The sequence below is a fragment of the Oryzias melastigma genome, linkage group LG18 (assembly GCF_002922805.2).
Source record: "Oryzias melastigma strain HK-1 linkage group LG18, ASM292280v2, whole genome shotgun sequence".
Classification (NCBI taxonomy): Eukaryota; Metazoa; Chordata; class Actinopteri; order Beloniformes; family Adrianichthyidae; genus Oryzias; species Oryzias melastigma.
In genome coordinates, this window is record NC_050529.1 from 25,000,213 (window position 1) to 25,025,546 (window position 25,334).

Consider the following 25,334-nt stretch of genomic DNA (forward strand, 5'->3'; position numbering starts at 1 on the left):
GTTAGCTAAGATCTATCGGGGTCAGCAATTTAGATTGACCTTTGATGCTTTTTCTATTTTTTGTCAATTTTTTACTGTAAATGTACGCGTTTTTTTTCAATAGCTTTCAGGTTTTCATAACTAATTGGTCCAAATCACTCTAGAATGTTAAAGTTAGCTAAGATCTATCGGGGTCAGCAATTTAGATTGACCTTTGATGCTTTTTCTATTTTTTGTCAATTTTTTACTGTAAATGTACGAGTTTTTTTTCAATAGCTTTCAGGTTTTCATAACTAATTGGTCCAAATCACTCTAGAATGTTAAAGTTAACTAAGATCTATCGGGGTCAGCAATTTAGATTGACCTTTGATGCTTTTTCTATTTTTAATCAATTTTTTACTGTAATTTTCCGCGTTTTTTTTCAATAGCTTTCAGGTTTTCATAACTAATTGGTCCAAATCACTCTAAAATGTTAACCCTAACCCAGTAAAAAATTAACATTCTAGAGTGATTTGGACCAATTAGTTATGAAAACCTGAAAGCTATTGAAAAAAAACATGGAAATTTACAGTAAGAAATTGATTAAAAATAGAAAAAGCATCAAAGGTCAATCTAAATTGCTGACCCCGATAGATCAGAGCTAACTTTAATATTCTAGAGTTATTTGGACCATTTAACTATAAAAACATAAAAGCTATTGAAGAAAAACCTTTATCTGCTGATGGGAAAACCTTAATTTGTTGACGGTCCCTAACTACACCCAGAGCGAATGTCTGTCGAATATCCAATATCCAACTAACTTCACCTTGGTCTATAAAACTGTTGGTCCGGTTTATCTTCCCAGGAAGGTGTGAACTTTGAGAGTTCAAACAAAAGAGGAACATGTGAGGCATTTGACTCTCCTAAATCATCTGTTTGGGACAATTTTGAGCTTCTTGGTTTAACATTTTGTAATATTACAACATCCTGATATTCCATCCAGTCTAAGCTGAACTGGTAAACTGGTTTTTGCATATTACTGCACTCACATTTATTATTATTGTATTTTTTTCTGTAAAAAAAAAAAAATATTTAATGAATTATTTCAGCACATGTTCATTTTCATTCATTTGCAGTTATCTGTAATAGGCCTAAAACAATCCAAGGTTTAAAAAGCAGGTCCATAACATTCCACCTCACTTGGTGCTTCTGCATTCCTACAAGAATACACTTAGAAAGAAAAAAGTGTCCTCTCGTGTACAAAACTTACTGATAAACCAAGATATGAAGGGAAACAGGAGCCAAAACTCATAAAACATCTGAGTTGCTAGATTTCACTGTGGTAAGGCGTTTCAGGTTTCTATATTCATTTGGTTCCAAATGATTCGATCTCCCAGTCGCTCCATTTCTGTCATCACTACCTAAATTAATTTGACATTTGAATGAAAATGAATGGAATTGCATTTAATAAAAGATGTTTATTTATCACCGATTAAACTTTTCTACAAAGGAACAAGAGAAGTCACACAATACAACACTGTGGTACCATGCAATGATCAGTGTTACTGCAAGAAAGTGATAAATAATCACTAGTTTGTCTTAAAATTAAACAAGTTGGTATCTCAATAAAATACACACTCTGATGATTTTTTTTAATATATTTTAAAATCGTTCCCAGTGGTCTTTTAATTATGGTTATGTTGTTTTTAGCCCAAATCAAACACCTGTGTTGTCTTCTAAGACATAGTTTCTGCGGAGCAGCAGAAGTTCATATGTAATTCACCTCTGAGTTGTGGCACTAAGACTTTTGGCACTGAGTAAGTCTTACCACACTTCCCATCATCACTTTGCTTGCACTCTTTGGTTGTTCCTTCATCAAACGTTTATGCCACTGCTTTAGTGAAATCATGCAAAATATGCAACACTAACCCTTTGACTCTGGAGCTCCAGAGTTTATGTTCTTTGATTTACTGCAACCGTTAACAGGATAATTCCAGTAGATTAAGGAGAAAAACGGCTCATCAAGCCTTCAGACTGTACTGGAATTATCCTGTTAACGGTTCAAAAGTTATATTAGAGTTTTTGTGTCACTGACGACGCCTCAGGTGAGTTGACTTTGACCTTATTGTTAGTGAGGTTGGTTTGGAGTCATTTGGTTGTCATCCACACTACTCGTTCTTGTTCATGGAGATGGCCATACTCCCGTTGACCTCTGGTCTTTGTCTAATGTTAAAAATAAGAAGGAAATGTAATTACTGGAACATCAAGCTCTGGTGTTAAAGGGTTAATAAATGAATACAGCTGTGGATGATCAAGGACTTGTGTGACTATGACAGGAGGACAAACACAAAACCTGAAAACTGAACACAATGAAAGCAACAGAGAAAACAAACAAAAAGCCACCATCTTAACAAGAATAACATCAATAGTCTTTGAGTGAAAGCATACTTTTAACTTCACCATTACAGTCTGCTTTTGTTCTGCTGGTCCTGTCAGTTCTCTCTTCTCAGCTTAATGTCTAGTCAGTGAGTGTTGAGCACCAGCGTGAGGACGCTATTCACCGAGCAGGGAAACATGCATTTCAATAGAACATCTAGTCGTTCGTATTTTGTCTTTAAAGCATTAATACTCCAAAACAGAGTATTTTTCTTAAATTGCACAAAGGAACAACATATTTATGACAGGATACGTCTGCTATATTTGGATTTGTTTCACATTGAGCTACATGGGGAAGGATTTCACATAATAAATAAACTCCTGATGTATTTCTAACATGTCTGTGTGTCATTTTTCTTCTGAAAGAGAACAAATGTAAAAATAAATCAATTTGTTTTTAAATTTCCAAGTATTTCTCCCGTTTCAGTAAATCTCTGTCAATCAAACTGTCCTGGACAGACTCTGTTTGAATGAATGATCTTCTTTCCATCAACAGCTCTGCTGCACATGCACTAAACCCTCATCTGTTCCTAGTGTCTAGTTCAGGTTCTGGAGAAGAGAAGATGGTATCTTCACATTGACTGCAGTCAAATGAGCCGCCGTTCACATTTCTGTGGTCAAATCAGCATCACTGGATTTTTGGTGTGAGTTTCATCCAATACTTACGGTAGCAGGACTGAGAACGCTGGAAAATCTCCACCAGACTCCACGGAGCTTCTTGATGTGACCACGGAAATGTGAACGGCGGCTCATTTGACCGCAGTTGGAAAGGATTGTAAATCAATGAAAGAGCATTTTGATGTTAGCTTTGATTATTTTATCAAGAACTCTGAGAAACCAATGATTGAATGTATTGATCACAGTCAATAAACATTGGAGAATTAGCTAAAAGAGTCTTTGGTGAACTGGAAGGAGAAAGAATCAGGATTTTGGAGGAAGTTCTGTCCATGAAGATCTTCACTTCCTCGTCCAGCTGACATCCGGATCAGAACCATACGGCTGGACATTACCCAGATTGATGGATGCTTTTATGTAGCAGCGGTGAAGATTTATGCTAGTGAGACACAGAGCTATCATAATCAGACAGGGGGGATCAGGGGCGGAGCAACAAAAGCCACGCCCCCTCAGAGGAGATTTTGGAAACAGAATAGGGCTGCCACAATTAGTCGACTAATCGACAACTAATCAACTATTAAAATAGTGGATGACTAATTTAATTGTGGATTAGTTGTTACTTAATATTATATGTAGTCATAGTGTAGTAAAGTTGCTAGCTTTTTGGACTATTTTGGCATTTATTAAGGTTTTTTTAGGCTATTTTGAAGTTTAGCTAATATTTCAGCTGCAGCATCTTCAGCGGCCAAATTCAGTTTACAGCATTCACACTAGCATTATCACAAGTAATGCTATATACTGTATCTAGTTTGTAGTTAGCTTAAAGCTAATGATGTTAAGATGTTTGTTTTACATCCAGTTTGCGTATGACCTGATTAGTCAACTAATCGGAAAAAATAATAATTGATTAATCGACTATTAAAATGATCGTTTGTGGCAGCACTAAAATAGAGGCTTCAGATCAACATGAAAAATTGCTTTTAAAGAAATTTTGGTTGTGGGAATTTTTTTAAAAACTTCATAATCATAATTAAAACACTACTGGACAAAAAGACATTTTAATGTAAAAAAATATCATAGGGAACTTTAAATCTTACTTTGTCACCTAAAGCTTTTCTGGTAAGTACAAACCCAGCTTCTCACGAGGTATCTTTTTATCTGTTCCTGGTCTTCTTCCACACACTCTGGCTTAAAGGCGTATTCTCAGCTATAAAAATACCTGCAACCCTATGAAGTTCATTTGATTCATCACTAGCTGAGAGAAGACTCCGATAGTGATGAAGAGGTTTTCTTTCCTCATTTTCAGATGTTGTGAGCAAGCTTTTAAGGATTGGGTTCTGGTGTTATTTTGTCTGCCATACCTGGCTTTAAGTTGCTCTGAGGTGAGAGTCAAAGCAGAAAAATAGCCCCCTCTCCTCCAGCTCTGCATCTACTTGAGCAATGAGGTGCTTTAAAGATCTGAGTGAGGCTTTGTATGCCTAAACAGCTTTTCCTCTGCGGCGGTAACGAGATTCTTCTCCACTTTAATCTGTGGCTGTTTGAAGGCATTCTGCTGGTATAACAATAATAAGGAAGGGATTTTCATCAAGTCAGCTTTCATGTTTATGGAAAAATGTAGTAAAAGTCTGTTGAATCTTATCTGGTCATGACTGCTGTTAACTCTCAATAGATGGAGTATTTACCAACAAAATCAAAAGGGAAATGCTGTCCTGTGCGTGCATTTGCAAAGCTTTGAAAGCCTTATTTCTAGTGATGTGAAGGCTTGCAGGGTTTCTGCTCCAGATTTATCCCGTGATGCTTCAAGGATATTTTAGTAACAAAGTCGTGGATGAGCAGGGTACAGACATGACTTGAATTATGGGAAACGTAGGTCCAGAATAGGCTATTAAAGAACTGGGAGCTTGAAGCTGAACAATGATGAGCGTTAACATGAGCCTCTCAGATGTGTTCTGCTGTTGCTGAAAGAGGCTGCAGAATGAAGCAGAAACATGACCACCGAGGTCTGTTTGATTAACTCACATGTCAAAAGTCAAGGCCATAAAAATAATAAATAGGCAGGAATATTATTCCAGAATAAATCAACTTAAACCTTAAATAACTTTCAATATTTTACTCTCCATAAAAATGTATTTTGTCAAAATTTTACAAGTTAGAAATGAGCGTAAGATAAGATCGGAGGGCCAGATAGAATTACCTGGAGGGCCGGATCCGGCCCCCGGGCCTTGACTTTGACATGTTTTAGACGTTTGTCCCCTGGATGTCCTCCTGCTTATGTATTGGGCTGATCTAACGGGCCTGCGGATGGTTGAGCGTGAGTGATCATAATTCATCTGGCAGAGGAACTTCTTGACTCTGAGAAAAGCTGCAGGAGTTTACATGAAGGAGTCCTGCTGCCAAAATAAATGAACAGAAGTTCCTGATGCTTTTGACATGTTCTCACTTGAGAGCAAGTTATTTGATTTATTACATTTTGCTTTTTGTTTTCATTAAACTGTGAACTTCCAGATGATTTTTTCTTAACCATTTAATCCCAATGATCAGGTACGCAGCTGTGAATCCAGACACACGACAACAAACAGAAATGTATTAAGAAAAACTCAACACACATCGTGGGAAAAGCACGAGGCAAAAAACTAGTAAGTGAGAAGAAGCTAATAGACATCAAAAAGCTTTAAATTGTTGTCACACATCTTCTTTGCTGTCTGTTTTCCTGGACTTACCTTCATCTTGGAGTGTTGCGTTTCATCCTTACTCATTGCCTTAAATAATAAACTGGGAGTCCTTCAGTCTGGGAGGATTCAGTGTTGATCCTCAGAGCGTTAAGCAGCAGATGATTGATGCTGTCAGCAGGAAGGAAACACTGAATGACAGAAGCTTGACATGATAAAGAGAAGGAAGTGGAAACTACAAAAACTGCAGCCAAATGTGGCCTGTCGAGCTCCTTTTCCTCTCTGTGATGTCATCAGCCACATTGTGATTTGTGTATTTGTTTTTCTGCCCCTGTGAGCGGATTGTTTCATCCAGTTTTGAGAAAAAGTCAAACATTTCCTTTGGCTCTTCCTGAGTTGTAAGTCCAGTGTGCCTTTTCTGCAAAACCTGACACACTTTTAGCAACAGGAGTTCTGACACTGGAGGCTCGAGTACTCCACCTCACTCTTTCCTTTAACACGATAGATTTATTTCAAAGATTCTGTCCATCCATCCATTTTCTGAACCCAGATTCAGATCTACCTCCTGAATCCCTTATGGCACGTGTCAAAGTCAAGGCCTGGGGGCCGGATCCGGCCCTCCAGATCATTTTATTTTATTGTTATTAATGACCCGATGTTATCTTGTTCTCATTTCTAACTTGTATGATTTTGACAAAATATATTTTTATGGAGGGTAAAATATTGAAAGTTATTTAAGCTTTAAGTTGATTTATTCTGGAATAATATTCATTTCTGTTTATTATTCATAATTATATAAAAAATTTACAGTTTTAAAGTTTAAAAAATTGGCATTCTGTCAGCTTTTTGGACTATTTTTGGATTTACTACGATTCTTTAGGCTGTTTTGGAGTTTAGATAATATTACAGCTACATGCTAGCTGTTTTGGCTAACCTAAGATATTTTTTCTTCATTTTTTTTTAGTTGGCTATCAAATTCTGCGTTTTCAGTGGCCAAATTCAGCTTACAGCATTCACACCGGCATAATCACAGGTAATGATTTATATTTAGTTTATAATTATGTGCGTTTTGGATTTTGGCCCCCTGTGCGATAGAGTTTGGCACCCCTGCCCTAAAGGTAACGTCTCACTGAATGTATGAACACATAACCAAAAAAAGCTTTTATTTGGAGTTTAGAAATGATAATCAAATGAGTTGTTAGAAGAACAAGTGTTTGCCTAAATCATTTTAAATGCATTAATACAGTGTTGGTGGTTACATACCAGAAGAGCAGGAAGGATCAGGATTTTCTTTAATCAAGCTTCAACTGCCCTCTGGTGTTGCTACAAGGTTACACTCCAGCATGCAGAAGACACAGGCCCTTCTATACGCCTGCATGGAAATATGTTCACAGCTTTAGCTTCATTTGATGCTTCAGCCATTAGAGCGGCAGCTCATGTGATATCCTTCACCATTTGAGGGGTATCAGTCCAGCATTGTGGTTGGCTCTTTTTGTAATATTCAAGGTAAACTATTAATTCTGCACTGCTACAGAAATAAGTTTGAGGGAAACATATTTCTCCAATATTTGATGAAACCAGCGACAACACTCTACTCCAGCAGTCTGGGACCTTCAAAGATCCATTTGGGTTAATTTCTCACTGACCACAACCCAGTAGGAGCCAAACATCTTTTAGAAAAATAAGACTTTGTTTTGATGTTATTGTTATTTTTATGAGAAATTAAACAAACTGTTATTTTTTGGTATTAATAAAAAAAACTTTAAGAGAAAAGAGATTTTTTTTCTCCCAAATATAAAAGTTCACAAGACTTCTTTTCAAAATAAAAGACTTCCTGTGTCACATCGGATCATCTTGATGGAGCAAATCAAGTGGCAGATAGTGTAATGGCGGGAATAAAAAACAAAAATGTTTTATTTTTAAATGTTTGTGGTGCTTCTCAGACAGAAATTCATAAATCTAACTTTCTACATTAAAACAGAGCTAATTAACAGTGTTTTTTTTAACCATGAGGCACACTTAAAACACTGGAGTTTTTTAATGTTTAGTTCTTGATTATCAAACTACAATGGCTACTGTGAGAGCAGCTCATCAAGCCGCTTTTCTCCTTCAGAATCCGCTGGAATTATCGTGTTCACGGTTGAAAAGTTACAGTAAATCAAAGACCATAAACACTGAAACTCCAGAGTTAAAGGGTTAATGAGTTCATTTAACAATAGAAACGCTCAAATTACCGGACTGTACTGGACCGTATCGGACAGTACCAGACTGTACCAGACTGTACCGGACTGTATCGGACGGTATCGGACGGTATCGGACTGTACCGGACTGTACCGGACTGTACCGGACTGTACCGGACTGTATCGGACAGTATCGGACAGTACCGGACTGTACCGGACGGTACCGGACTGTACCGGACTGTACCGGACGGTATCGGACTGTACTGGACTGTATCGGACTGTATCGGACTGTATTGGACTGTATCGGACTGTATCGGACGGTACTGGACCGTACCGGACTGTACCGGACTGTACCGGACGGTATCGGACTGTACCGGACGGTATCGGACTGTACCGGACTGTACCGGACTGTATCGGACCGTATCGGACAGTACCAGACTGTATCGGACTGTACCGGACTGTATCGGACTGTACTGGACCGTACCGGACCGCTCAGTCGAAACGAAGCAAAAAAAATCCAGCATGTCTCCTTGAGACCCTTCATGCTGCTGCCTAACCGGGTCTCCCTGTGCCCAGAAAATACACAATTGTGTCCCCAATGTAACGTGACATAAAACCACCTGCTTGAGCTGTGGTGACCCACCACTCACAGGATAAGACAAAAGGTGAACGACAACAAATAGACATTGGGTTCATATTTCTACAAATGTGTTAACCCTTTATGATTTGTGCTTGGATGACTGACTGTCAGGAAAATTCACCTCGACACTAGAGAGAAAAAGAACTCAGTAAAATGACCAAACCAACAAGCAAAGTTACTTATGCATAAGGAAGGAACAAGTATGATGGGAAGATTGTGCCATCATCCTTTTCCTTAAAGAACTGATCCTTGCCTTGCTTCTTTTATTGGAAAGCACAAGTGGGAGGTTACAACATTCAAACAAAGAAGCAAAGTCAAATGTTCGTTGGAGGTTCAACAATCAAACAGTTGATCGGAGGTGTCATGAAAGATAACATTTACATTCGATCAGCATCCTGCCCTCCTGCTGGGGAGTCAAACAGTGAATCGTAAACCCTTTCATCCTAGCGTAAGGAAGGAAGCAGGACAGGACACTTAACATCTGTTCCTAAAAGGTGAAGAACCTCTCTGTAAGCTACAGTTTGGATTAACATTTTAAAATACATTTAAACAATGATAAGAATAAAACAATTTCTTTCACACTGACATGATGAAGATGAAATAAGAAGTGAAGTAAAATGTTGTAAAAAAACGCAAAAGTGATGGCATTCCACTGCAGACAAACTGGAAAATACTTCCGAATTTCTCAGTAAAAGTATTAGGAAATATGATGTACCAAAACGTGGTTTAAATTTAATTAAGAAACAAAAATAGCGGTTTTACCCTTGAGCTGAAGATGTATTTGAAAAGCAGAGCCCATCTGTCTAGTAGAATTATAGCCTGTTGGAGATAAACCACTGCACCACCTCATCCTCTCTGTTCGTGGCCCTCCATGGCTCTCCTCCCTCATGATTACTCTTTGTCACCTGAGGGGATCCATTCAAAGGATCAGCATAATCAAACTCCAACACCATGTGACATTTTCATCTTCTCAGAGGAAATTATCGTGTCTTCCCCCACACTGAGAAGTGCTTTAGGCGTTTAACATTACACTCTCATTAGTAATGGGCCAGTTGTTTTGTACTTCAAAGCTAATTTGGATTTTCACCGTGATGCTCATTAAAGGCAGATTTAGTCCAACTTCATGTAAATATTGCAAAAGCCGACTTTGTTAGATCCTGCCTCATGCGAGTGTGGGCTTAGAATGAAAAGCTGCTCATAAAATCTAATCTTCTTCATTATGTTAATGTCCTTGAACATCTCCAACTCAGACAGTGGGACTTGTATCTCAAAAAATGTCTGCTCTCTTCATTGACCTTTACATGCAGTTATTCTTCCCCCTGGATGTTTACATCTGTTCCGGCTAGAGTGTCTAGTTCAGGTCCTGGAGAAGAGAAGATGGTATCTTCACATTGACTGCAGTCAAATGAGCCGCCGTTCACATTTCTGTGGTCAAATCAGCATCACTGGATTTTTGGTGTGAGTTTCATCCAATACTTACGGTAGCAGGACTGAGAACGCTGGAAAATCTCCACCAGACTCCACGGAGCTTCTTGATGTGACCACGGAAATGTGAACGGCGGCTCATTTGACCGCAGTTGGAAAGGATTGTAAATCAATGAAAGAGCATTTTGATGTTAGCTTTGATTATTTTATCAAGAACTCTGAGAAACCAATGATTGAATGTATTGATCACAGTCAATAAACATTGGAGAATTAGCTAAAAGAGTCTTTGGTGAACTGGAAGGAGAAAGAATCAGGATTTTGGAGGAAGTTCTGTCCATGAAGATCTTCACTTCCTCGTCCAGCTGACATCTGGATCAGAACCATACGGCTGGACATTACCCAGATTGATGGAAATTTTTATGAAGATTTACACTAGCGAGACACAGAGCTATCGTAATCATTCGGGGGGGGGATCAGGGGCGGAGCTCCAAAAGCCACGCCCCCAGAGAGGAGATTTTGGAAACAGAGGCTTCAGATCAAAATGAAAATGATTTTCAAAGACATTTAGGTTGTGGGATTTTGGTTAAAAACTTCCTAACCATAATAAAAACACTACTAAATGTTCATGGGGGGATTTTAAAGAAACATCAATGACAAATGTGTTGCCATGTCTTCACCTCACAGTCCTTCTGTCAAACTAGAATTTGAAACTGTAAAACTAAAAAAGAATGTATTTTCACATGAATTTTGGAAGTTTAAGTGAAAATGAGTTTTTGCCTTGACTCGTCGCTAATGCTGTTCTGCATTCAGCTGTTAAACCTAAAAGAATCAAACCCTGCATTTGCCGGATCTGGCCCTCCAGGTAATTCTATCCGGCCCTCCAGATCATTTTATTATTTTAAATGACCCAATGTTATCTTTTGCTCATTTCTAACTTGTATAATTTGGACAAAATACATTTATATGGAGAATAACATATTGAAAGTTATTTAAGGTTTAAGTTGCTTTTTTCTGGAATCATATCCCTGTCTTTTTACTATTCAGAATTATGTTAAAAAAAATTAAGTTTATAAGTTGTAAAAATTTTAGTTTTAGAGGGTTCAATAAATGTTTTTACCTGTTTTACCGCGACTTAAGGTGTGTTTTGGATTTCGGCCCCCTGTGTGATTAGTTTGACCTCCCTGCATTAGAATGTAGTGAGGGAGCTTGTGGGCCGCCCTTTGCAGCTCGTAACAATTACTATCCTGATTACCCATGATTTTAATAGAAAATTACTCAAAAATGTAATTCTGAGTTAAATAGCCACAAGAACATGTCAAAAACACCAAAACCCCTCATTTTAGAAGATTGAGATGTGATGATCTGCAGTTTTTGAACAAAAGTATTTCAAAGATTATTTTCTCGATGTTTCTAGTTAATAACTTCTTTTTAAAAACTGCATACATATCCTCTTCATCAAGTAGATATATTTTAACCATGAAATACATTAATATTCTATTATATTCTATTATTAAACAGTGTCCCAGACACGTGATACGTGTCATGTGACATTTTCCGCGGGTCACGTGACGCTCGGAGCAGCTGCGCATGCTCCAAGTGTCACGTTCGGAGTGCTCCACGCCGGCTCTGGAGTTCTGCCTTTGGTTTAGAGAGGCAAATGGGTTTTTAACGAGTCACCGGTCTTCTGTTTAAGCGGAGGTTAACAGAGGAAGCGGAGAGACACCATGACAGCCAACGAGGATCAGGAGGTACGAGGATGCTAGCAGCTGCTAGCCGCTGTGTTAGCATCTGTCAGCTAGCCGGTCCGCTCCGGTTCGGAGGAGCGCAGGTGTGTTTGTGGGGAGAGCAGCACGCGGCCTGCTGCCGTCACAGCACCGAGGGGTCACGCTGAAGGCCCGGGGTCAGCGTGAACGGAGCAGATCCTCGGAGGAACAGCGAGGCTGCTTTAGCTGCAGGCTCCTGTCTGCTTCCATTAGGGAGTCAGATCTTCACAGATGGGACATAAAAGCATTCTTTAAGGAAGGATCTTTAATAACTGAGATGTAAATGCTGTTAAATGAGGGCTGGGTCTACCCCAAAGCCCTGAACTCAAATGAAAATACAAAATAACAACTGCAGTAGAAAATATTCAAATGCATTTTAAGTTTGGCCGCCAAACAGTTTTATTAGAGCAAAGATGTGTTCATGGATCACATGTTAACCAAAGTGACATCTAAAAAGTTCACTTTAGGACAGAAATGTAAAACTGTGATCAGAAACGTGAGGAAACAGGTGAAGCTCGTGGATAAATATCACTGGATAAAGGTTTTTATCTGGGAGCATTTATTGTCTTGTTTTTATATTAGGGCTGTGAACGTGCACGCATTAACGCATGTGATTATTTAAAAAGAATTAATATTTATTAATGCAAATGTATCACACCTCACAGAGCAGCATTTCCTCTGCGGTTTAGCCTCCACGGCGTGCATTAAATCAATACACTTTGTTACACTTATACCATGGTCACATACAAAAGAAGTAAATATTCAGTCGGTTTTTAGTACTTCAGTCTTGTTATTTTTCAGTTTAGATCGTTTTTCACAAAAAGCAGACTATTTGATCCGTGGTCTTGACGTTGTCACGACATCACGTCGCTGAGCCTCGACTCTCTTGAAATAAACTGTAGACAGAAAACTCTTAGAGTTCTGCTTATCTTACTGCTGGTGTCATTTGAACACACATTACATTTCTGGGTTTACACTTATACACAATGAAAATGAAAGAAACATTTTCTCTCCAGTCTGTTTTTGTTCAAAAGCCGCATATTTTCATATAAAACTGACCTGGTAAAACATTGTAAACAAACTAAATTAATCTGATTCATTTTAATCGATTGACAGCACTAATGAAAACTAAATGTTCTAAATCTACAGTTTTGTGTGATTTCTTTTATTTGCAGATAAGTGTCGCCAAATAATTTAACAAAAAAAATCAAATTAATCGCGATTAACTTTTCCCCAGGTTTACGAATAATTAGTTAAATATCTGTAATCACTTGTTTTATATATATCAAAATTATATAGTTAGTAGATTTTTTTTTTATTTACAGAAGTTTAGACTAACAGTCAACTAAAACGGCTGTCTTGTCTATTCACCTCCGTTCACCTTTCAGGACAAATGAAGAGAAAATACACTCACTACAATTTGTGCTTGTGTAGTTCTTGGTTTGTGCATAAATTAGGATTTGTACGTGTGTAATCTTGATTCTAACTCATATATTACATTATGTGCATAAGTGCAAAAATTACAAAATAAAAAAAAATACAAAATACAATTTACACATGCACAAATTAAAATTACTACAGCTTAAAACCAATTACACATTCAAATCTTTAAAAGTTATGCAAATTACACACAAACCGTCAGTTATGCACAAATCTGTGGTGAGACTTATTTCACGTGTCACAGATTCCTCTGTAAGTGATGCGTTAAATACCACTAGAATGCTGGGTCATCAGAGTTTTCTTGTTGACGTTTTGAACTTAGATTGTGAATAATATCTGGTAAAACTTGACATTTTCCCACTTTCTTAAAGTGATATTCCCGATAATTAATATAAGAGAGTCTAAATAAGCGTTTTTAAAGCTCTTGTCTCTTTAAAAATATTTCCCAGAAAAGAGCACCTCCTCTGCAGCCCCGCCCCTGACGGCGCCTCCCACACGGGGCTCTGTCCCGAGTGCTGCGGCCATAATGTACTTTATGAGTTACAAACCAAGAATTACGTAGACACAAATCGGAGTAGTCTATTTCCTCTTCCCTCAGGGGGGGTCACTACAGTCATCCTGCTTTCACTTTCCTCACGTTTGGTTTGACAGCTTTAGGCCGAATGCTGCTGTATCTTCTCCGGGCTGGGGACCGGCACGAGGAGACCCAGACTTTGACTGCCCTTGGGCAGTAGTGTGGAGGGTCTCTGGATGAAGCTGGGAATTGAACCCTTACTTCCCATGTCCCAGTTCTGCACTCAACCCACGGAGCCGTCCAGTTGCTCTCTTGTTTAGTCACTAATTCTATGAAATTATTGGGGTTCAATGCACAATACTGAAGCATTCTGTCATTATCTAGTCAGCACGACTATTTTAGAGAACTCCTGGGGGTAGAAATGATCTCCTTCAGGAAGTGGCTCCTGTTCCACCCTCAAACGTACCTCCTGTGTTCACAGATGGAGCTGGAAGCTCTTCAGTCGATCTACGGAGACGACGAATGCTTCAAGGAGATCAGTCCCGTGGCCTTCCAGTTCAGGGTGAGTTGTGTCTTCTGAAGCAGCAGCAGGAACAGCATGCTGGTCATTTTCCGCCTGTCCATACGAATATAAAGGCCCAATCCCAGTTCTTCCCTTCTCCATCATTTAGCCCTCCAAACGGAGAGCTATGAAAAAATAGTCTCTCATATTTCACTCATCGCTTTCGTTCGATGACGTCACTAGTGCTGCCAAAAACGATTATCTTAATAGTCGACTATCACTGATTGTTTTTTCCAATTAGTCGACCAATCGGGTCGTGTAAAGCAGACATCTTAACCATCATGAAAAAATTAACTTTTTTTTCACAGAGTATAAAGTTTTGATCACGCTGTTTATAACTAGAAAAGTTTCATTACCTACAATAATGCTAGTGTCAATGCTTTTTGCTGTAAGTATTCACTTTAATTGCTGAAGGGATTTACTGAAAAGGCAAAAACTATCTGCAAAATGTTACATTTTCTAAAAGACTGGATTTTTTTTTAAAGAACTGCAAAAGAGCGCTGAAGTTGACCTTAATTCATAAAAAATGTGCAGTAAAAATTTCTTAAAAATCCCTAATGCATGCCTGCTTTGCAAGAATATTTAGTGTGTAGCTTAAATATGAGCTAAACTCCAATTTATCCCAAAAAGCTAGCTCGTTGCTTAAATACTAGCTAAACTCCAATTTTTTTGAAAATGACTCTAAAAGATGAAAGAATATCCCATAAATATATTTAAAGGTTTGTTGTTAATCTACTTAAAATGCTGAAATTTGAAGACTTTCTTATTAATTTCCTATGGAGTATATTGTGCTCAATATTTCAAAAACTATAAAGTTTATGGATATTAAAAATACAATTACAGTAATGTCCTGAACGAGCTCAACGATTTTTGTTGATTGCTGAAATCTCTGAAAGTGTGATTGAGTTTTTAACGTGCTGAAAAACGTACAGAAAGGAGCAGGAGAATCACTGTAGTGTGAATGATTCACAACTTTACTACACTCTGACTCCATATAATATAAAGTAAAGACTAATCGACTATTAAATCAGTCGACTGATCGACTAATTTAATAGTCGATCAGTCGACTAATTGTGGCGGTCCTAGCCATCAATAACCACCGGTTCGTTAGCGTGGAGCCTCCAGCGCTTGAATATACTAACACCAGCGGTTTTATAAGTCACGCTAAAACTAAAAGTCATTCCTTGCATTTAAATATAAACTTCTGTGGTTCAGAGCGCACCACGTGAAGAAAAGAGCTTCTCATCACAACGCGGTTTACCCTCGCGATGGAGGGCTTGTTTAGCCTCCGTTTGGAGGGTCAGATTTAATAGATACATTTCCCGGACACGACTTGCACTTAAACTCCCACTTCAAATGGAGCAGAAGGGGAGAATTGGGATTGGGTCAAAGTGTTGTTGTGAAAACGATCATTTGCTAACAGATAGGAGACCTTGAAGACACCAAATCCTTTCTCCTCGACATCACATGGCCAGAGTCCTACCCTGAAACGGCGCCAAACATTTCCCTGGATGCGTTCTTCAACAACAGAATGTGAGTTGTAAGCAGAGAGAACATGCCGTTTTCAAAAGATAAACTGTGTATTACTGAAACGATGTGTTTTAGCATAGAAGGAACCAGAGGGTGTAGTCTGGTCCTGGAGGACTAATGTGGGCTCTGATTTACCTCCAGCTCTGCTGAAACAAAGCAGACCATCCTGCTGAAGCTTCAGGAGCAAGCAGAGGCCAACCTGGGCACCGCCATGACATACACTCTGTTCGAGTGGGCCAAGGAGAACCAGGAGGTTCTGATGGAGAACCACAAACCCGTGGTCACAGCTGTGGTGGGTGCCACACGTCGCATCAAACTTCTGTTTGGACTGAAGATTGTTGCTTTTTACAACCTAATCGGTTATTCACATCGGAAACGTTCTCGTGTTTCAGACCCTGACATCGAACTGTGAGGTGACCTCTGCCCCCTCATCCATGAAGAAGAAGGAGAAGAAGGAGCAGCTGACCAAAGCTCAGAAGAGGAGAATAGTTAGCAGAACAGGTGCAGTATCATGCAGGAATGGTCCGTCCATGTTCTGGAGAGAAGAACTGGATCGACTGAGCAGGATTGAAGGGCGGACCTGTAAACATCACTACTGTGGATTTACTGATTCCTTCTGAAACGTTCTTCAAGTTTCAGAAAAGCTTCTTTCCTTCCTCAAACATGGGCACCAAGTCTCACTTAATCATTTTTTGATCTATTTTATATTAATTCGTTCCCAGTGGTCTTTTAATTATGATTATGCCGTTTTTAGCCAAAATCAAAAGTCCTGCTTCATTTATGAAGGCAGTTTCTGCTGTTCATCCCTCTGAGTTGTGGGCGGGACTGTAAGCACAAAGTAACCACGCCTACATTTCCCATCACCCCTTTGTTTAAACTCTCCTGCGTTACAGAATCTCAACACTAACCTAACATCACCAGTGCAAGAAGAATGGTGATCAGTATCATTTTTATCCAGCCGATCAGTTCTGATCCAGATTTCAGCTCAGACCAGGAAAACAAAGACGTTCATGGATCGGTGTGTCTGTAGAGGAGCAGAGAGACTGTGGCCTTCCACCTGCTGCATCTGTTACACCACTACAGCTACAGCATTTTTGTTCGATTCACGATGATTTAAATAAAGAAATACTCAGAAATGCAGTTTTAATCTAAATTCTCTTTACACATTTCCTCCGTCATGAGAAAAAAGAATGGTATCAAATCAGGATCAGCTTAAGGTCAATAAAAAACACGATTGACAATTTAAAAAATTGAAAGCAGTTTTAAACTCGAAAATACATATCGTAAATTTTAAGGAATTATTCAAAATTTGAAAAACGTAAAATTGAACATTTGAAAAAAATATTGAAAACTTTAAAAAAATAATATTGAAAATTGGAAAAAAAGCAAATTTGAAACTCGAATAAAAAACTAAAAGCATTACCAATTTAAAAACATTTATATATATTTTAAAAAGCTAAAAAAATAGCCAATGAGCTCCAAGCCCCGCCCCCATGTAAAATTAGGATCAGTTCAGCAGCGAAAACTCCAAAATCTGAATTGAAACAGAAAACAGAGAACTGAAGGGGGAAATTCTGAAAAGCAAAAAAAAAAAAAAGTTGAAAATTCAAAGCAGCTCCTGTTACTAATGGATGCATTATTTTTTAATTTGTCATTTTAAAGTCAGTTTTTTAATTCAAGTTTTCACTTTTTTTTTCAAATTTACAATATCTTGTTTTCATTTTTTATTCAGTTGCAATTCTGTTTTTCAACATTTCAATCTCTTTCTTCACTCACTTTAAGCTGACCCTGATTTGATCCAATTAAAATTCCACAAGAAGATGTTTAACAGCATTTTCATTATCTTTCTCTTTCAGATAATAGGGGGGAACTGCCCAGAGGATGGAACTGGGTTGATGTCATCAAGGTAGCTGTTGTTCTGCCTTTCTTCCACTAGATGGTGTTGTTGTTTTTAACACTCCTCTCTCTGTCTGCATGTTTCTTGGGCTGCTGTTCAGCATGTGAGTACAGGTCCTTGCACCTTTCATTGGTTTCCATGACAGGAAGAGCCTCACTCTCCTCCCTCTCTGCTTCAGTTAAGTAAAACAGGTGGGAATGATGAGCAGGCCTGAGGACCGGGACCCGGCCCACTGGACCCAGCTGCTGCTGCTGCTCGCCCTCAGAGGCCCTCCCTCTGCACCCCAGCAGAGGCGCTGCAGCCAGGCGGAGCGATCATCACGGTTCAGCCCATATCAGTGAGCGTGGGGTCTGCACAGGACAGGCTGGCTGTGAATGATGGACTGTAGTGTGATGTAGAACTGTTACTTTCAAGCATCCCGTGACTTTGTCAAAAACCTTTTTAATCCAACATGAAAAGGTCTCTCTTTCTATCGTTTTATACGGATAAACAGAACCTGTAACGTGTTTTATAAAGATCGGATTCTCCAGTTGAGTTTTTGTCAAACAGTTGTCCAACAAAAGCTTTCATTATTAAATCTTATTTTTCAGTGATGTTTACGCCTGTTGTCTAAATGAATGTCTATGACCAGAGAGGAACCAGAACAGCTTCATGGCTGAGAAGTACCTCCATGATACAGGCTGTGGAGCCCCGTTCACTCTCCTTTCAGTCATGTTTGTACACATGTATCATGCAGAGGTCTGGAGGTCCTGGGGTGGGAGTCGTCTCCTCCAGCTGCTGTTGGAGCAGAAGAGTTTGTTTATGCTGGATGTTTCAGTTCTCACCAAACCTTCACACATCAAGCGTGTTTGGCTCGTTTGCTCTTCATTTAAGCACAAACCTCTCCAGTTACGCCTGACTGGTCCAGAGGCAGATGAACACCTCTGGCATCGCTCCCCTCTGACACCCCCTCCATCTCTACAAGAGAGGCACTGCCAGGTAGAGCTGCCACAAACCATTATTTTAATAGTCGACTGATCACCGATTATTTTTTCTGATTAGTCAACCAATCCAGTCATGTGCAAACTGGACGTAAAGCACACATCTTGACCATCATCAGCTTTAAACTAACTACAAACTAGATATATAGTATATAGCGTTACCTGTGATGATACTAGTGAATGCTAGAAGCTGAATTTGGCTGCTGAAATTGATGAAATATTATCTAAAATCCAAAATAGTCTAAAAAACCTTAAAAGCCAAAATAGTCCATAAAGCCAGCAGAATGCAGCTTTAGCATTAGCTCCAGAGCCACGTGAGGCTCTTTTATCTCTCCCTGGTGAAAAATAAAATAACAGTATTTTCTTTAAAGTAAGGATTACTTAATTAGCATTTATTGTGTGGATGCTTAGTAAGAATTCATTTGGAATCTGCTAAGGTTTTCTTTTAGCCTTATTTGGATTCTAGCTTTTATTTTAGCAACAGGCTAACGTTTTTGACGCTTGATGCTGCACAACATTGGTTACTAGCTGTCCAGAGCACCACTGAGATGATCCTGTTTGGCACAGAGCATCTTTTATTTTGAAACTAAGTTATTAAAAAAATGCTTTTTGAGAGATGCTAGGTTCTTTTTATGTTTCTGCTTTTGTTCATGCCAATAAATAGGTATAATTCACATTTATTTTTAGAAAAGAAAGTTGTGATTACAAATCCAGATTTCTCAAAGACTAAAGTAAGACTATGCGGCTCCTTCTAGGTTCTGATCTGTAGATATTGAGCCTAAATGGCTCTTTAACTGTTAAATGTTGGCGAGCCGTGGTTGACACAAACACTAAAGCAACCGTTTCCTTTTTCTGGAAACACTCCATGACCAGCTTTCTAGCTGATCTCATCCACAGAGTGTGGAGGGAGCGCTGGAGACCAGGTCAGCGTTCTTGAGGACCAGCATTGTCCAGCAGTGATGAAAACTGAACAGAAACTTTAAAGACTTTCAACAAAAACGTGGTGACACTTAAGCACAAAATCTTTAATATATTTTAACTTTCTCACGGTCAATGTAATTCAAGCAGATTTTGAAGGTGAAAAGTGGCTCAACGTAATCTGCTGGAATTACATTGATTGCGTTATTAAAAAATTACAGTATATCAAAGAACATAAACACTAGTTTTTTAGGCTAATGTGGCATTTATCTATCATTTTAGCTGAATATCAGCTTCCAGTGGCGGGCCGTGCATTTCACACCTAGGCCTTCAGTAGTGCTCCATCTGAATCAATCCAACCCTCATTAACTATTTTATGGCAATAAAACTTCTACTGCAGGTACAGCTGCCACACACACACCAAAAGCATAAAAAATAACCTGATAAAATTTCAATATTATGTAGGGAGATAGCAAAATTTTACTCACCAAAAATCCAGATTATTTAAACACAAAATCCATCCTTTCTATCCTCAAGAAGATTTCAATCACTCTGTCGTGCAGAATCCGTGCGTTTCGCAGATGGAAAGTGTTCCGTGGCTGTGATAAGCTGGAAAAGGCTGCATGCGGGAAATGTTCTGGTATTCCTGAAGCCTCTCGTGGTCCAGGAGGGAGACAAACATCAGTTTTTGTGATCGATCAAGGTCTGTGTCTGGAAAATAATATTTGCGCGAGGATTTTGCGCTGCACGCGCCCGCGGTGCGTTCAGGAGCCTCGTAGATTTCAGCTTCACTCCCGCTCAACGGAGTCACGGAACTCCTTTACCCGTGCCAGACAAAACTGTGCCACAACTTTACCCAGACATTCATTTTCCACCAAAAATCAGACGATGAGACGCTTTCCACTGGTAACATCTTCAAACCTGACACGCCGCTCCTCGGCACCTGTGTCCGTCACATAACGCAGAACCAGAGCGAGCTGCGAGCTGTCCAATCAAGGCTCGTGAAAATGATGACGTTTCCGTGCGCATGCTAGCTGGCCTTGGTGTCGCCTACTCCAAATCTGATTGGCTGAAGCAACAGTTTGTCGACAATTATTTTATGCTACAGGGCCCGCAGAACTGATTGTGAAGGCCTACGGGCAGATTTCTTTGACCCTAGCAACAAATGGTGCTGCAATGTGATTGGTTAATGCTTAAATAGGAAAATACACGTCTGGAAGCAGCGCAACCAGGGAGACAGCAATGAAAGGACGAAGACAGAGCATTTGGAATTATAGAATACGTATTCACGGAAATAAATAATAATTAATATCAGTCTGTGATTCAGATATTTTTAGGCCAGCAGAGAAGGTCTTGCAGGCCCTGACAGCCCGCCACTGTCAGCTTCAGTGATTTCAGCTATCAGCTTTAGCGTTTTTAGCTATTAATTTCAGCATCTTCAGCTGTCATTCAGTTTACAGCATTCACACTATCATTATTACAGGTAATGCTATATATGTAGTTCATAATTTTGTTAAAAAGAGACGGTTTAAAGTTTTAGAGTGTTCTATAAATGTTTATCTTGTTCGGCCCGCGACCTAAGGTGAGTTTTGGATTTTGGCCCCTCGATGGGTTTAGTTTGACACTCCTGATCTAAATGTTTGAGTTTAGAATTAGAGAGTTTATATTTTTACACTTCAGTTGTTAGCATACAAACCGACCCTGGCCCCATGAAAACCACCTCGTGACCCTCATAAGAAGACGTTTGGGGACCCCTGGTCCAAAACAACCGACTGGGATCTGAAAGAAAATGCATACGCTTCACACCGTGCTGAAAACGAGTGATTGGGTTTAATGGACAGAAAAGGAAATATGAACCAAAGAAGCAGAAAACAAAACTCTAAACATGACATTCTCTTCCAGTGTCTAATTAACAGTTTTTCCTCGGTGTGACCCAGCTCTCCTCAGCATTACAGACGTGGGCTGATGTCTTCACTGGCAGTAAGGAAACATTCACATCAGTGATCATTTTAGTTCAAACAAAGAAGGTAAAGGTAAGAAAGCCATCTCCTCCTGGAGCTCCGTCCCACATGACCCTCACAGACAGCAGCCCTCATAAAGCAAACAGACTCCGGCTCTCCATAAAAGCTGTACTTCTACAACTGTTCCTGACAGTCTCAGACCTTTGAGGACCTCCTCACCAGCCACTACCTGGACCTGCGGTCTTTTCTGTTCTTGTCTAGACTTTTGTCCATGGTCTTCTCACTGTCCCCTCTACATTTGGGGCAGTACCACTTCCCTTTGGGCTTGTAGGTGAGTCCTACACAGGAGAAGTGGAACCATTCGATGGGGCACTGGTCATTGTCACAGCCGATCATCTCGCCGTACGAAACCTGTTCGCACAGGCAGTAGGTGGGCTCGTTGGGATCGATGGCAAAGTCCACCGGAGAGGTGTCCCGCTCCTGCTTGGCCTTTCGCTTCTTCTTCTTTGAAGACTTGGACTTCTTGTCCCGCTGTGCAGGGAGGGGCAGTTCGTCCAGAGGATCGTCCAGCAGAGAGCCGTTGGCAGATGGCAGGCTGGAGTCACGGCTCTCGCTGTTGCGCTGGCGACGGGGACGGCGGTTTGAGGCTCGTTCAGGACCAGGAGACTCTTGGACACTAGAGCGGCGCTCCATAGAGAGCCGCTCGGTGTCACAGGGCTCTTGTAGGGACAGCGAGTGAGAATCCATTTGGCGAGACCGGTTCTCCACCAGCTCAGTCATCTGGGTCACCACGTGGATCTTCTCGTCACCCAGCTCCTGGCTGTTGATGAGAGCCCTTTGCAGCTGGATCTGCAGACGCTTCCTCTGAGCCATGTCTGGTTCTTCTTTGTATTTCTCAAACACTTCATCCACCTCCTTCAGCACCTCTGAGGAGAAGAGTCACAGCATCACAAGGGCTGCCACTTCATCCAAAATCATTATTTACAGTCATAGAACATGAAGAAGCAACCAAATCTCACAGTCCACCCCCCCCCCCCTCTCACTAAGGTTTGTGTGTCATCCTTGACGGTACACTATCCTTCCATTCGTCCATCAATGATACTTGACCTCCACATCCACCCAGGATGTGGAGGTCAAGAACTCTGACCTCAGAAACATAACTTCTCTCCATTTTTAAAAATATTTGACTTGTTTTATTTCAATTTTCTCTCAGTTGAAACAGAACAACAATGTGTCGTTTAAACCTGTGATTTTATGTCTTTGTTGATTTTAGATGTTGTCCTATTGTCAGAGAGGAACCTTCCAGTTAAAATACTACTGCTAGATCCTATAGATTAATCATTATAGTTACAGAACAGGTTTGATGACGTGTTCACAGAACATGATGTTTCACATGTCAAGGACTTCAAACTAATCTATATTCAGATTCTCTACCATGATTTTGCACTCAGTGCTAAACTGTTGACTGTACAAGACAACTGGACTGAGCGAGTGACATCACCCTCAAAAATGTCCTACATCTGGCTCCAACTAAATTAAATCAATTAAATTGCTATTTTCTTTTTGTAATACAGACACTGCCATCTTGGAACTAAAGACGCCGGTCTGAGTCAGCGTTTCTATCGCAACCATTCTCAACAATCAGGAGTGAGCTTGTTGGAAGTCCAAACCTCTACCACTGAACGCGGGTTTGGGAGAATCAAAGGTTTTGAACATTGGACATGGGGGCCAGCGGTGACCATGGATTCTAACTGAGGCATCAGATTGGTCAATTTATAGCTTGAAAATGCGATAAAGAAAAAAATTAATGAAAAAACAATTAGAATTAACAAGAACAAAAAAAAAAATATAAGAGCAAGAATGGTAAGTCTGATCAATAGAATGACTGACTCTTCTCAATAAAAGTCTATGGGATTTTGGCTACTTGGAGACAGTAGGTACTTCCTGTTTGGACTGCCAGGGGGGCGGGGTCATTCAGTCCAGTTCCCAGTCAATGGTTCCGTCTGAATTCCTTCACTACTTATAGAACTAAACTCCATTTTGTACAGCTGTCCAAAACTGCAATTCTAAAATCAGTTCCCCAGAAATTTCCCAGAAGTCTCTGTGAAAAACCAGAGTTCATCAATGCTCACTAGACTGTTGAATATAGACCACAATGCATCGGGTTTGAACAATTTTTCGTATTTAAAAACAAGTATTTTAATCTAGGCTGATATTATTTGCACACATTTACATGTGACCAGAACAAAACTGATGGAATGTATATTGTTGACACTTAATGTTTGCAGCCAAGATACACACTGCTGCATTACCGGCACGTATTTAAGAGCATCCAAGGCTGAAGGTTGTTGTTGCACATATTCAAAGTTAGAGTCTCATTAATTATCACGCACCAAGATGAGTGAAATTTGTTCACGGCGTTTGACCCTTCCCCTGGGGAGTGGTGAGCTGCAGACACAGCTGCACTCAGCAACCATTTGGTGTATTCAACCCTGAGTCTAACACTGAGCGTTCCTCTGGGTCAGTGAAGCAAACAGGAAACAGGTTCAGCACCCAAGATAAAATTACATGTGAATCGACGCTTTCTTTAATTCATCTTTTACGAACCATCCGAGTTTTCATCGTCAGAACACGATGGATTAGTCTTCATAAAATGTTCACATTTATTAGCTTTTCATTTCGATAAATCTGTGACATCATATTTACAATTTAAAAAACAGCAAACGTGTCCAGATTAATGTCCTGTAAATTTGTTTGCATCTTAATAAAGTTTTTTTTATTTTAAAGGAAAACATTTGTTTTTTGACCTGACAAAATAAAAGCATCTTCAATCCTTATTTTTGTTAAGTGTCCAGATTGTTTTTGAAATGTTAAGTTTTTTAGGTTAGGGAGTGACTGTCTATGCTGGACTGTGTGAAAGTGAGCGGGAGTCCCGCCTACAGGAAGTGACGTCACTGGGGTGCTGAAGGGGGTTTGCTGTTACTCCTGAAGCAGGAGGGCAGCAGTGGATCCGGGACGGTTCTGCAGCCGCTCTCAGTCCGACTGACCCGGTCCCAGCAGTACCCGGTCCAAACGGACCAAAGGTCCAGCGGAGGACTCGGTCTCATGACCGCTCTGCTGTTTGGGTGGAAGTGACCTGCTGCACGTTCACGCGCAGCCCCATGGAGCAGGTCCAGATCCGTGAACGTGCAGCGCGCGTGACAGCGTGTCAAACTCGAACCCTCCAGCCCTACTGGGGTCTAAACCCGAACCGTCACAGACCAGCCTCGGACAGAGGACCCTCCGGTCATCGCGCTCGATTCGGACTCGTGCGTGAGCGTCTGGCTCGGCTCGGTTCCGCTCCTCCTCTACAGCTCAGTCTCAGAAACGAGGAACTGGAGCTTTGGAGCGAACAGTAAGGCGCTCGGCCGTGACCCGTACACGCGCATGCAGCTCCACGCAGGAAGCGCGTCCACTCGTTACCTTGATACTTTGAATCGATCTCCCGCAGCACAGACACGTTCCTCTGGATGTCCAGAGGCAGAGACTCCACACACTCCAGGTAGTCCTCCACATAGCGGAGCAGCTGCTGCGGCCTCTCCACGCTCTCGTGAGGGCCCAGCATCGTCCACACAATGTTTGGGACTTCGCAGTTCCAGCCTGACTTCAAACAACACTCGCCTTCACGCGCAGGCGCGGGAGAATTCCTTTTATGGTATCGTGTCACTTCCTCTCGGTTTGTCGTCTTCCGGGGCGGGCGTTGTGGAGTTTGGAGCATTCTGATTGGCTGAAAGTCTTCTACCTGTAGAACTCAAGAACGGACTTTTATGAATGAATTTTAGGAGACTCTTCAGATAAACCTGACAT

The 25,334-nt window shown here is 40.3% G+C and overlaps 2 protein-coding genes across 2 annotated transcripts; one reads left to right on the forward strand and one right to left on the reverse strand.

The window, feature by feature from the left end:
* Positions 1-11,473: 11,473 nt before the first annotated feature.
* rwdd (RWD domain containing 4) lies at positions 11,474-18,228 on the forward strand. Its single transcript, XM_024288805.2, has 8 exons — positions 11,474-11,671; positions 14,122-14,202; positions 15,626-15,735; positions 15,874-16,024; positions 16,125-16,233; positions 17,589-17,638; positions 17,730-17,732; positions 17,808-18,228. The coding sequence occupies exons 1-8, from the start codon at positions 11,648-11,650 to the stop codon at positions 17,841-17,843; spliced, it is 564 nt and encodes a 187-aa protein (XP_024144573.1). The 5' UTR covers positions 11,474-11,647; the 3' UTR covers positions 17,844-18,228.
* A 3,110-nt stretch (positions 18,229-21,338) lies between these two features.
* On the reverse strand, positions 21,339-25,175 carry ing2 (inhibitor of growth family, member 2). The gene is made up of 2 exons (XM_024288693.2): positions 24,951-25,175; positions 21,339-22,414 (listed from the first exon to the last, which is right to left on the reverse strand). Exons 1-2 carry the CDS (start codon positions 25,090-25,092, stop codon positions 21,714-21,716), a joined length of 843 nt encoding a protein of 280 aa, XP_024144461.1. The 5' UTR covers positions 25,093-25,175; the 3' UTR covers positions 21,339-21,713.
* Positions 25,176-25,334: the final 159 nt, after the last annotated feature.

Coding starts and splice junctions, on each gene's coding strand:
- rwdd (XM_024288805.2), top strand. CDS start 11,648: ATGACAGCCAACGAGGATCAGGAG. Junction 11,672..14,121: donor CAGCCAACGAGGATCAGGAG/GTACGAGGATGC, acceptor CTGTGTTCACAG/ATGGAGCTGGAAGCTCTTCA. Junction 16,025..16,124: donor AACCCGTGGTCACAGCTGTG/GTGGGTGCCACA, acceptor CTCGTGTTTCAG/ACCCTGACATCGAACTGTGA.
- ing2 (XM_024288693.2), bottom strand. CDS start 25,092: ATGCTGGGCCCTCACGAGAGCGTGGAGAGGCCGCAGCAGCTGCTCCGC. Junction 22,415..24,950: donor GATCGATTCAAAGTATCAAG/GTAACGAGTGGA, acceptor TCTTCTCCTCAG/AGGTGCTGAAGGAGGTGGAT.